Source organism: Populus euphratica, unplaced genomic scaffold (assembly GCF_000495115.2).
Source record: "Populus euphratica unplaced genomic scaffold, PopEup_1.0 scaffold133.1, whole genome shotgun sequence".
Classification (NCBI taxonomy): domain Eukaryota; kingdom Viridiplantae; phylum Streptophyta; class Magnoliopsida; order Malpighiales; family Salicaceae; genus Populus; species Populus euphratica.
Window position 1 is genome coordinate 600,326 of NW_011499937.1, and position 12,254 is coordinate 612,579.

At 30.9% G+C, this 12,254-nt stretch overlaps 1 protein-coding gene across 4 annotated transcripts in view; it reads right to left on the reverse strand.

Annotated features, from left to right (window-relative positions):
* Positions 1-2,256: 2,256 nt before the first annotated feature.
* The window catches only part of LOC105136642 (uncharacterized), a 33,324-nt gene continuing 23,326 nt past the window's right edge, over positions 2,257-12,254 (reverse strand). The window contains exons 2-5 of one of the 4 annotated variants that reach the window (XM_011042060.1): positions 7,691-9,882; positions 7,197-7,268; positions 3,724-3,798; positions 2,257-2,699 (exon numbers count right to left, since the gene is read on the reverse strand). In XM_011042060.1, the coding sequence (XP_011040362.1) occupies positions 7,997-9,628 (1,632 nt within the window). In that variant the 5' untranslated portion in view covers positions 9,629-9,882 and the 3' untranslated portion in view covers positions 2,257-2,699; positions 3,724-3,798; positions 7,197-7,268; positions 7,691-7,996. Of the gene's footprint in view, positions 2,700-3,723; positions 3,808-7,196; positions 7,269-7,690; positions 10,150-12,254 lie in introns of those variants that run through there. The other 3 variants (XM_011042059.1, XM_011042062.1, XM_011042061.1) reach the window with 3 other exon arrangements.

Consider the following 12,254-nt stretch of genomic DNA (forward strand, 5'->3'; position numbering starts at 1 on the left):
AAATTATTTTTTATATAGTATATTAAAATAATTTAAAATAAAAAAATAAAAAATATGAAAACGTTTTTGCAACATGAAAACAAATAGGCATTTTGTAAAATGATTTTTTTATGAAAAAATCCATCTAATACTAATGATTATTTAGTCTAGGGGTGAGAAAAAAAATATCAATTAAATTGAAAAAAATATTTAAAAAATCAACTGATAAAAAATAATTAAAAAATTAAAAAAATCTAATATGATTTAGTTTTAATTTCAAAATTCTAAAACCTAATAAACCAGACCATACCGCACCGGTGCAACCACCACTTCAAGAGAATATAAATAACCCGACACCAAACCAAAAGGTAGCCGCCCCAACCAGCCGCCTCGTCTCTCATTTCTCGTCTGTGTTTTACAATTTACCTCCTCTATCTAGTGTCTACCGAAGCCATCTCCGCTGGAAAATAATTAATTACTAGTCATTCCCTTCTCTTCTCATCCACTATTTTTATTATTATTAATTTTTATTTTTTTTTGCTGGTGAGTTTTCCACTCCTTCCCTGGCACTAGAGAAAACAGTTTACAAGGATGAAGAAACTTTAAATTAATTGCATTTTCTTTTCTGCATAGACAGAGTTCGCTTTCTGTTTTAGGGAAGGAACACTGAACATCAGTGCAATAATGAGTCGTATCTACTGACTTCATTTCTGGGAATACAATGTTCCTTTTTCCTTAAGCACCTAACAAGAATTAATCACAATATTTCTTTTTCTTTACATATATATATATATATATATATAGAAAGCAATAAATTTCACTCTTCAAATTTATTGCAAATCTGCAGATGGTCAGCAAATAAAAGCAAAACGCATAAATTCAACCAATTCTTTGTTTCATTTTAAATCAGCAGGGACAAGTTTGTGTCAGCATTATATTTAATTGAGATTATAACTAAAGCTAATAGAGACTTTATATATATATATATATGATTATAACTAAAGGAAATTCTGCATTAAGAAAATCTCAAGAACTTCTATCTGTCGTAGCATCAATGCAAGGACAATGGTACCAAATCAAGAATTTAAATGACAGTGATGGTCATTGTAAGGTCACCTGAGATTCACATCAAATGTCATGCAAACTTAATTACCCAAGATTTAATAAGAGATATCAACTTTACCCAAGATTTAATAAGAGATATCAACTTTTATATTGCTTAAAAACACTTTATTTAACTTGAAAGGAATAGCTAGTTATATTAGAATTATTAATCCAATTATTATAAATCTCACAACTATTAAAAGTTTATATGATTATTAAAAATTTACATGATCCTTAATTTTAAAATCTATGAAATTAGTTAAAATACGTGCAAGCTGGCCGATACGTTAATTTAAAAAAAAACATTTTATTTAATTTTGAAAAGTGTAGCTTAATTGATCAAATCCTGAGTTTATTATCCAAAGATCATTAGTTCGAGTCCCACAAACCTTAAGACCACTAGAAACTTACATGGTCATTAACTTCAGGATCCGTGAGATTAGTCAAGGTGAGCACAAGTTAGCCCAAATATCTATGTTAATAAAAAAACACTTTATTTGAAAATATTATGAAACATACAGAAACTTCAATTTCTTCGTAGCTAGGCTTATAGATAATAATTTATTTTAAAGAGATAGAATTAATAAAGTGTTGGATAGTGAAAAATAAGGTGAGAGTGTCACTCTTGTACTCCTGTATCTAGATATATCATTGCATCAATTTTTTCAAGAGAATTATCTAGTTTATCTAAAAATGTGTGAACTCTATACTATTGTAAAATAGAATTATATCTTTGTAAATCAACCTCACATTTCATTGGATTTCAGCGGCAAAAATCAATTTCTCTCCATATACATTTGTTGTAGTATGTTTATCCTCCAAACTTGTTTAAGTCTCATTATGTTCTTCTTAAGATCATAAGCTTGTGAGGTGTTCAGTGCCATCAAAATATATTGTAGCGATGGCATCCCATTTGGCTTTCGTCGTTGTAAATATAATATAGTTACTTTGGAACATTGATTTAATAGTCGTCCCTTCACAACTGTATTTTTTATTTTCCTAAAAAATCCCTATAATCTCTCAAAAAAATCCCAAAAAATCTCTCAACTAGCATCTAAGAACAAATGGATCACTTTTTACATGTTTTTAAATTGATATATTAACCTTATAGAAACTTCTCAATTTTTAAGTAAGTACCTGTAGTCTAAGAAGTTGAATGGGTCATCATAAGCACTTGATGATGTTATGGCTCTTGCATTAACAGTAACAAGGCACTTGCATTAACAGTAACAAGACAAGAATTGATTCTGTAAGAAGATGGTCATCAATGCAATTTTTTCAATACATGCATGTAAGATGAAGCCCAACAATATTATTGCCAGTACGAACTTATTTTAGTTAATTCACTTAAATAATTAAACTGATCTCATCATCGGATTGTGCTGGCAAACTTCTTAGAAGTGAATCAATTCCTTGCTGTGGAGCTGATGCTGTTAAATAAGATCTCAATTGGTCAACCTCTCGCTTGTTGTACTCAAGCACTCGCTCTTCGCGCTCAAGCACTAGCTCTTCGTGCTCAAGCACCTTAAGCACTTGCTCTTCCCGTTCATGCTCTCGCTTTTTATGCTTAAGATCATGCTCTGTATCTGTCGCCAGCTTTTCGAGTATTTCAAACTCTTCAAAATAGCAACATTGTTAGCTCGACATTAGTAATTAACAAGTAAGTGATTAATCAATTCAAATTATTTTTATTTAAAAATAGAAATTAGTGATTAATCAATGCAAATTATTTTTATTTAAAAATAGAAATTAGGAGTGTCATAAATTTCAATTTAATTTCTCATTTCAATAAATATAGGGAAAGTAGTTTGACTAATTTCCTAATACTAATTGATTAAAACTTGTCACCAAATTAAGTACAATCTTGCTTTCGATGCATGCATGTTGTTTGAAGTACGCAAATTAAGTGCAACCTTGATTAAAGGGTTTTTGTGATCGTTATAATAATTATTTTTTAAAATATTTTTTATTTCAAAATACATTGAAAAAATATTTTATTTTTAAAAAAATTATTTTTGATATCAACATATTAAAATGATATAAAAATATATAAAAAAATAAATTTAAAATAAAGAAAACATAAATTAAAATTAAATATTTTTTAAATATTTTTAAATCATAAAAATAAACAGGATTTAAATTAAAAAAATATGTGGTGTAAAAACTTGTGCAACACTAGATAAAGAAAATGTACGTAAGGTATTTCTAAAAATAAAACAACATAATAGAAAGAGTGGGTGCAAAGCATGGAAAATTAACAGGTCTTCAATTTGTCTTTTCCTTTAAAAAAGAGAGAGAGAGAGAGAAAACCTGGCAGGATAATATTAAAAAAGTATACTAAAAAGACTCAAGTGATTTATTGTGGAAATGAAACATTGTTTTTAATTACTCTTTTATCTTTATTAAAAGAATATTATGTTTGCAATTAGAGGTCCGTACAATTATCTTTACCGAAAGATGAATTAGTCATTATAAAATTTATGAAGGACAGAATGGTCCAGACATACATCTTTTGCTACACTGTAATAAAAGATTTGCACTTGAAAACAAGAAAAACAAGGCTTTGGGGCAAGGGGCTCTTTTATCTTTTGCAAAAACAAAAACAAGGTTTTAAAGTATTGAGATGGAAGTGGAACATACCTCCTCGGGACTCGACCCTGATATGGCTGCAATACCTTCCTCATATTTGTCTCTAGCCTCGTGATATTCTTCTAGCTGCTCCATGTGATATTAATTGAATTTATTATCAGATATTCAAGTAGTCATCCGTTAATAAAAGCAGGTATCTAATATTAATCATTTATTCCAAATTTCTCTTAGACACAAAGGCACCAATATTACAAAAAAAAAAATTAAAAAGACACCAGTGATTTATTCTGCTTCTAGACATATTGTTTTTACTATTTTACCTTTATTAAAAAAATGATTGTGCTTGCAATTAGAGGTACAATTACCTTTACCAAAGAATACGTTAGTCATTATAAAATTTATCAAGGATAAAATGATCTGGATATATTTCTTTTACTATAATGTAACAACTTATTTATCTTTCAAAGCAAGAAAAACTAGGCTTCAGGCAATGGGCTCTTTTGTCCTTTGCAAAACAAAAACGGTGTGTTTACATTCCTACCCTTTGACCTTAAAAAAATTAAGATTATTAGCTAGGGTGTTTTTATTTTTTATATGGTTTTGTTGTAATTCTCAAGTGGTGTTAAAGATATTTAGATATTTTAATATATATAAATTATTATTTAAATTTAAAGATGGATGGTGTGTGTTCCGGATAAGCCAACAAGTTGGCGCCTCTGTCCTCTTTTTGGATGATATATGTGACGCTAAAATTGCACTGAACGTTGCCTTTTAAGAAGGTGTTTGTTGCTTCTCATCACCCCTATCACAGTGGAAAGGCACGTGTTCACGGTCATGACACAGAAGAGTATTGGACACGAGTTTTTCCCTCCCTTCCTCTCTCCTCTCTCTCCTCCTAAAAAACCATGTTGGCCATTGCAAAAAAACAAGAAAGCATGGCTATTTGTTTGTTAAGTTAAATTAGGTTCTTTTTTTTTTATTGCAATGTGTTTGATCTTGAATTATTTATTAAATTATTTTTTTTTCAATTTCATCTCTTGACACTTGATTTTTATATATGATTTGGTTCACATTTTTTTAATTAAAATATATTTGATCTTGAATCATTTATTGAGTTATTTTTTTTATTTCATACCTCACTTGATTTTTTGTATTAGATTTTATTTTTATTCTTTTAATTATGGTGTGTGTGGTTTTGAATCCTTGATTAAATTAATTTTTCTTTGAATTTCATCCTCGATATTTTTTTTGTATCAAATATGATCCTCACTCTTTTTATTGTTAATTTGTTCTTATCTTTTTCTTTATTGAAATTGTTTCTCAATTTCATCCCTTATAATTTTTTATTTATTTTTTATGTCAAATTTTGTTCTCTTTCTTTTCAAGTATATATTTTTTAAACCACTTCTTTTTTTAATTTGTTTTTTCAAGTTTATCTCTAATTATTTTGGTTGGTTGGAGATTTTGTATTGTTATTTTTTTGGATTTACCTTTTATGTTGTAATCTGGCCTCATATTCCATATCACCAGTTCTTATAATTGAATCGAGTTGGCTTCAGTCATTTAAAAAAGAATAAAAATTGCATCCATCATCATTAAGTTCGTTGGAAATTGGTTTTCTTTTATTTTTTATTCTTTTATGAATATGATTTTTCATTTTAATTCAATATTTGATGATATTTGAGATTTAATCATCCGTGTTTCGGATAAGCCAATAAGTTGGGGCCTCTGTCCTCTTTTTGGATGATACATGCAACGCTAAAATTGCACTGAACGTTACCTTTTAAGAAGGTGTTTGTTGCTTCTCATCACCCCTATCATAGTGGAAAGGCGCGTGCTCATTCTCTTGGTTTTCATTTTTTATTTTGGATTTATTTGTTAATTTGTTTTTCAATTTTTCCATTTAATTCAGAATTTTTTTTTATCCTTTTAGTTTTTTTTCTTTTCAAATGAGGTCCGTACTCTCTCAAATGCCTTTTCTAATCTTTTAAATTTTTTATTTTATCATTCGATATTTTATTTATAGAGATTTGGTCTCCTTGATTTTTTTCTATTTTTTCTATGCCCTACCCAAAGTAAATCTGGGACAATTATTGGGTTACAGGTCAAGTGGGTTTAACTTGAGTGAACCCAAGTCAACCAAATTTTTTTTGTGGTATATATAAAAAATTCAAAATAATACCATTTTGAATTAATAAAAAAGAAAAATAGTCAATAGATTTTGACCCTATTTTGACTGGATTTTCCACAAGTTAACCAAAATATAATTCAACCCAGGGTTTTGGTTGTCTTACAATTGATTAATGTTCTATAAATTTATTTTGATGATAGTTATTTTTTTATTTTTCTTTTCAATCAGGTTTTTCCTATATCATGATCCACGTAAAAGGCTTATTCGGATGACCCAAGTTTTTTTTAATGTCATTTTTCCATCCTTTTTTATTTTATCCTTCAAAATTCAATTATTTTTAGAACTAAAATTTTTTTACTATTTTTTTTTATGTTGAGTTATCATATCTATTTGGTTCTACTCATGAGTTTTGACAATCACATTTTTTTTTACTCGTGCTTTGTGTTTTAATATTTTTTTATCATTGATATTTTTTTTTAATTTTATCTTTTTATATTTTTATTCTAAAGGATTGAGTATTATTATTTTTTTAGCTCTTTTTCTAAGGTGTCGAGTCTTGGATATTTTTTTGTTCTTTAAAATCTAATAACAGTGCTCGAAACATTGTTTTTTTACACTATATAAAAAATCAGCTCAGCCCACAGCAAAGCATGTGCCTTATGTCTGGTTTGTTACTAAAAATAAATTCATTTGATCAAGTATGAAAAATCAACAAAAACTGGACACGATAATTGTACTGACTTGGAAAAGCTCTACCTTCCATTATTTGAAAGGAGATATGTATGGGTGTGCTTTTGTTTTCATGGTAGATAATACAATCCAACCATTTGAATATAAAGATAGGTAGAGTATTATATATCTGACCTATATATATATTGGATCTCCATTTTTGAATTTACATGTATATTTAATTATTATATATATTATTTAAGAATAATTTTGTGAGATAATTAGTGTAAAGTATTTTGATTTTTTTATGGACAATAGACTTTTTTTAATTAAAATGTACCATGCAAAGAATTGTATCCAATAAAGATAAGTATGGAAAACTAAAAATTAGCTTCGATTGATGTTAATGCTATGCTTATGCTCATATAGCTTAAACGTTTTCAATATTATCCCTCTAGTTTTTAAGATTACCAATGTTACCCTAATCATTAAAAAGCTTACTGTTTAAAATTGGTTTTTGAATATTTTTTTTGGAAATGTTTTTAAGTGTTTTTATGCAAATAATAACTTCTATGGGTATATGAGAGGGAGTAAAAGAGAAATGTAAGGAAAATTGAAAGCTTTGATATTATTTAAAAAAAGAAAAAACAAAATGGAAACTATTTAAGAAAACTATAGGGTAAATTAGAAGGTTTTAAAGTATTGAGATGGAAGTGGAACTTACCTCATCCCCTGACGTGGCTCCAATACCTCCCAGATATTTGCGTTCAGCCTCGCGATATTCTTTATACTCCTCCTTTTTGTTTTCGTTGAAGATTGCGGTGAACCATCAATCAATTTATTGTCAGAAAATGGAGTAGTTATCAGTTAATAGAAGCAAATATCTAATATTAATCATTTATTCCAAATTTTTCATAGGCACGAAGGCATCAATGTTGACTAGACTCACGATCCACGTGGATTAATAAAATCACTTCATTAATAAAATGAAGAAAACCAAATGAGAACAATGAAATTGAAATAATCTGATTTGTTATTTTATTCTGACGCCTAAACAAATGTTGCCGGAAACATATAATTACTATTACTTACGAATTTCCAAAATAATGAATTAAACAAATTAAAATAATCTGATTTGTTATTTTATTCTGACGCCTAAAAAAATACAGTATCTATCTATCTATCGAGGTACCTGAGAAGGATTTTTGGTATACTTACCGCTTTCAATAAACCAATAGGTCCTGCATTTGCATTATATTCGTACTGCGCGCTCAAGCCAAGATGTAGCATGAGAAGGGAGACATGAGTGAGTAACTCTCCACCTCTTCTCAGTTGATGAGTATGTTCTTTCCATGGACAATGAGCTGCTGCGTATGCAACCATTTCTACCCAAACTTCATTTATCGTCCCCCATCGCTTCTCGGGTCCCAATGAAAGCAATTGCCTGGCGAGCACACCCACACCACGTAGCACTGACTTTTCTGTTTTCCAGCGCCTTTGAAACGATGCATCGTCACAACCACATTATTCACTGTTGCGCAATTCTAGATCATGAGGACCTTTCAGATCCCGCAACTCTCGCAAGGTTTCTTGATATGCCTCATCATCACCGAATCCTTTAGAGAGCATATTTGGTCTTATCACCAAAAGATACATTATGTATTCAGATAGGCATCTGCTTGTTTCATTTTCTGTGGAGACATTGCTTCCGTCTTTAATATCAGCACGATAACAAATCTCTGTTGCGAGATGCCAGACAAGAATGCTCCGACTGAATTCTACTTCAGTCGTGCACCACTTGTAGTCCCGTAACAGTCCCTCTCTTTCTAGCACACCATCTCCCCTCTGACCTATTATTTTACTTCTGTGATTCTTATCACAGACATTCAAATCTTCCTTAATCTTCTCAGCTTTCTCTCGAAGATGTTTGAAAATAAGATCTTCTAGTTCTCCATTCAAATCTTTCCGATTCACATGCATCTGCCTCATCATGTCATCGATTCCCAGAAATTTCAAGCATCTAGGTGGCTCTCTTTCAATGGAAGAGCTTCTCAGGTTATACTGTGATATGGATCTCGACCACCTCTCGCCTCTAGGTAACTTCCTTATCAGAGAATAAGTTGCCTTCAGGGCGTTCCCTCCTTTGGAAATCAACCAAATCATTGTCCAGTCAGACAAAACAAGGCATAAAAAAGCATAAAACTCGAGAAAAACAGCGGCCGCAAACAATAAATACGTGATTGCAATGTCGGTCCTTGAGTAGTCATGCTTGTCAATCTTGACCTGGAAGGTAATAAACGCAGTAACAGAGAGCAGAGAGCTGATACAGCGAAGAATGATTCCGCCACGGGAGTAAATCAGAGGCGCTTTAGTATAAAGCATATCATATATCAATCCAAGCTCAGCCTCTACCACCTTGAAGGCATCGTCTGCTGTATTTTTTGAAATCAGCTCCCGGCATCTTATTAGTGAAGGAATGCCAGGGACAAGATCCTGCATCATAGACTTGGATATATACGAAAAAACATAAGCTTGAAGAAGATAACCTCGCTGGTGGTCATGTGGAGGAGTTTTTGATATTCCCGTACGACTAAAAGAACGCCAAAAATCTCTGGGAGAAGAGTTTTTCAAACTCTTGGAGCATGAAGACCAGAGCACCCAAGTCCTCTCTGCGTACTTTGCAATGCCAACAGCGAACATTGGGATCGCTATGAATGAGAGGATACCGCTATCCCAGGACCTTGAGAAGACATAAAAAGCCACCCCGACTTGGAATACAAAACCAAGTAAATGTCTTAACCACAACTCGTTATCTTCAATCGAGTATGCAGTGATTGTGTCTGGGCCACCAAGGTGCAGGAGTAGAAAAGGCGCCCAAAATGCCTGGATGGAATTGTTTCCTTTCTCTGAACTGTCACATGATGAATCTCCTTGGCTCCTGGCTAGAGTACCCAGGGCAACAGTTGCCACCACGTCTGCTGATAGGTATGCAGACCAAACGAGAATCCTAATCCAGATTCTGGCATTGGTCTTTCGCCGAGACCCAAATATGATGAGGATGGTTTGTAGTAAGAGACTAAGCACAACCATTCCTCGAATCTCCCAATTGTTCCATAAATTTAAGACTTCTTCAGGCAATTTTTTAAGCATTGTCATCTTTTCCCCAACTGTGGAAACTAGTTCTCTCGCTGAACCCTTGAAAAAACAGTTTTGTAAGATGAAAAGGTAAATGGGGATATCTTTGAAAAAATCTCTTAAAATGAACAGCGAAAATTAAAGACTCTTATGAGAAAAGAAGAGGTGCAGATGGAGGAAGACAATGAACAATTCTGAAGCCTTCTGCAATTCTGAAAAAAGCACAGCCACCACAATTCTGAAGCTTCGATACCACGACTAGCGTTAAAACCCACCAAAAACAGTAGCAATAAGAGGTGCAGATAGAGGAAGACAGTGAACAACCACTGCCGTTACCCACATCAAATTATCTTCATGAAGTCTTCCTCCCTCAGTAATCGACTAAATGCAATATGATTTCATTAAATTTGGGTTTTTTTTTTCTTTTTTAATGAGAGGTTCTTTTGATGGGTTTATGTTGGATAAGTGGATTTGAAGGAATCTGGAGAGGAAGAGAGTACTTTACTAAAATTTTCTTTTAACTATGAATTATTTTTCAAAGGAACTTTTCCAACAACAAACATAGAAAAGTTTGAATTCCATAACCATAGAAAAACTTTTCAATAGTCATGCGTATAAATAATTGCTGTTAAACAAAGACTTGTGACTTGACAAATAATCATGCATTGCTGTTAAACAAAGACTTGTGCAGTAAAAAGACATTGACCATATAAATAAGTGGTTTTGCACTGTTCCATTCGACACTTTACTTGAGGAAAAGGATAGCGAGAAAGGAAATTGGCATCATACCTCAGTGGAACTTGACAGGACATGTCTGTATTATCTCTCAGATATCTATCAATGGCCTCACGATGTTCTTCCTCTATTTTTGTTGAAAATTGCAGGCCCACACGCAAAGCCTTTAAGCGCTGAGACAATACCTGGTCTTTTCCTCCTTTTTTTTTTTTCTAAATGTTTTTTTTTTAAATTAATGTCTTTTCTTAATATATGTTTTTTCAGAATGATTTTTAAATTTATATTTAAATGAAAAAATCTTCTCTTTTTTTTTCTTCATTTAAATAGCAATTATTTTTTATTATTTTGTATGCATTTAATTTTTAAAGAGATTATTTTAATTCATATATAATTGTTTTTATGTTTTAAATAACAAATATTTATTTTTGGATAGTATTTATAATATATATAACCTTGCATAATTTTTTTAATTCAATCAATTTTATGTTTGTCTATTTATATTAATTTTTGAATAAATAAACATTATGGACAATGAAAGGCATTGCCTGCTCGGATTAGCAGATGATCTCCTGCCAATATTGCATAATCGAACTACTTTAGTTCCCAGCTCTCTTAAACTTCTGCTTGGTCCAACATGTCTTTGTCATTTTATTATCGTATAGTCTTAATTTCATCACAAGAAGCCGCTTTGGGAGTCGCTTATTCCAGCATCGACTCTATACTCACCCCCGGCATAAGAACAAGCAAGTCTTGCGATTTGAACGGCATGCAAAATCGCTTTCACAAACCATAGTTATGGGTACAAAGCAACGAAGAGATGCTAAATAGTAATAAAGATAATCAAAGAGACTTTAAATTTATTATCTAGGCTTTGATATTAAAGATTCTAATACCATATTAAAAAATCATTTTAATTTTATAGCTTAATTTTTAAAATATAATTTATATTATTCTTTAATAAAAAGAATATCTTTTTTGTTTTTCTTTTATGAAGGTTAATCTGTCCTTGATCATCATTTTGTTCCGAAAAACCACCTATAAATGCTCTACGCACCTGTTGATGTTGTGTTAAAGCAGCTAAAAGAGATCTCAGCTGCGCAATCTCAGCTAAAAGAGATTTATGTTTTTCTCTTGCTCTTTTGTTTGTCGTATTAGAAGTTATACTTTGCATCCTTAAAATTCATTCTATCAAGAATTTTATCAATTAATTGACATATATGCAAACTATTAATCATTTCTTTTGTTTAGTCATTGCAAATCATTTCATTTTCACCACAATATACAGACTAATTTTGTTATATCTGATTATTTTTTGTTGGAAGAAGCATGAAAATTAGAGTGTAACAGTTTTATAAATAAAAAATGCATGCATGGTGTAAAGTTTTTAAAAACACATAATTAAAAATGTATCGAGAAATATAAAAAAATGCGGTGGATTCATAAATTTAATCATCAGATTACAAAATAAATTAGTGAAAATAAAAGGATTAGAAACACTCATTAATAACACTACAATGTTCAATCAATATGACTTTGAGCGTGGTAATTCTTCTACGATGAAAATAAAAGGAACAAGTCTCAAATTAGACTCCTAATTATATGGCGGGTTTCAATTGAACGCTCTAAGAAATTATTTTTTAATTTGATCCCTGATTTTAAAAAGTTTTAAATTTTATCCTTTCATCTCCAAAATTAGGAAAATATTTTAATGAAAAACATCATGTTTCCTTCACATTAACAATGTCGTTTTCATTGCATAGAATGTGCGTTATTGATGAAATCTATTAGAAAATGTGGATGGAAGAACTCAATCGTGAAGTTTTGAACCTTTAGAGATCCAATTTCTTAAAGATAAATTTAATTAAGATATGGCTCCTAATTTTGATATTTTTTTAGCCTTGTCCCTTGATTT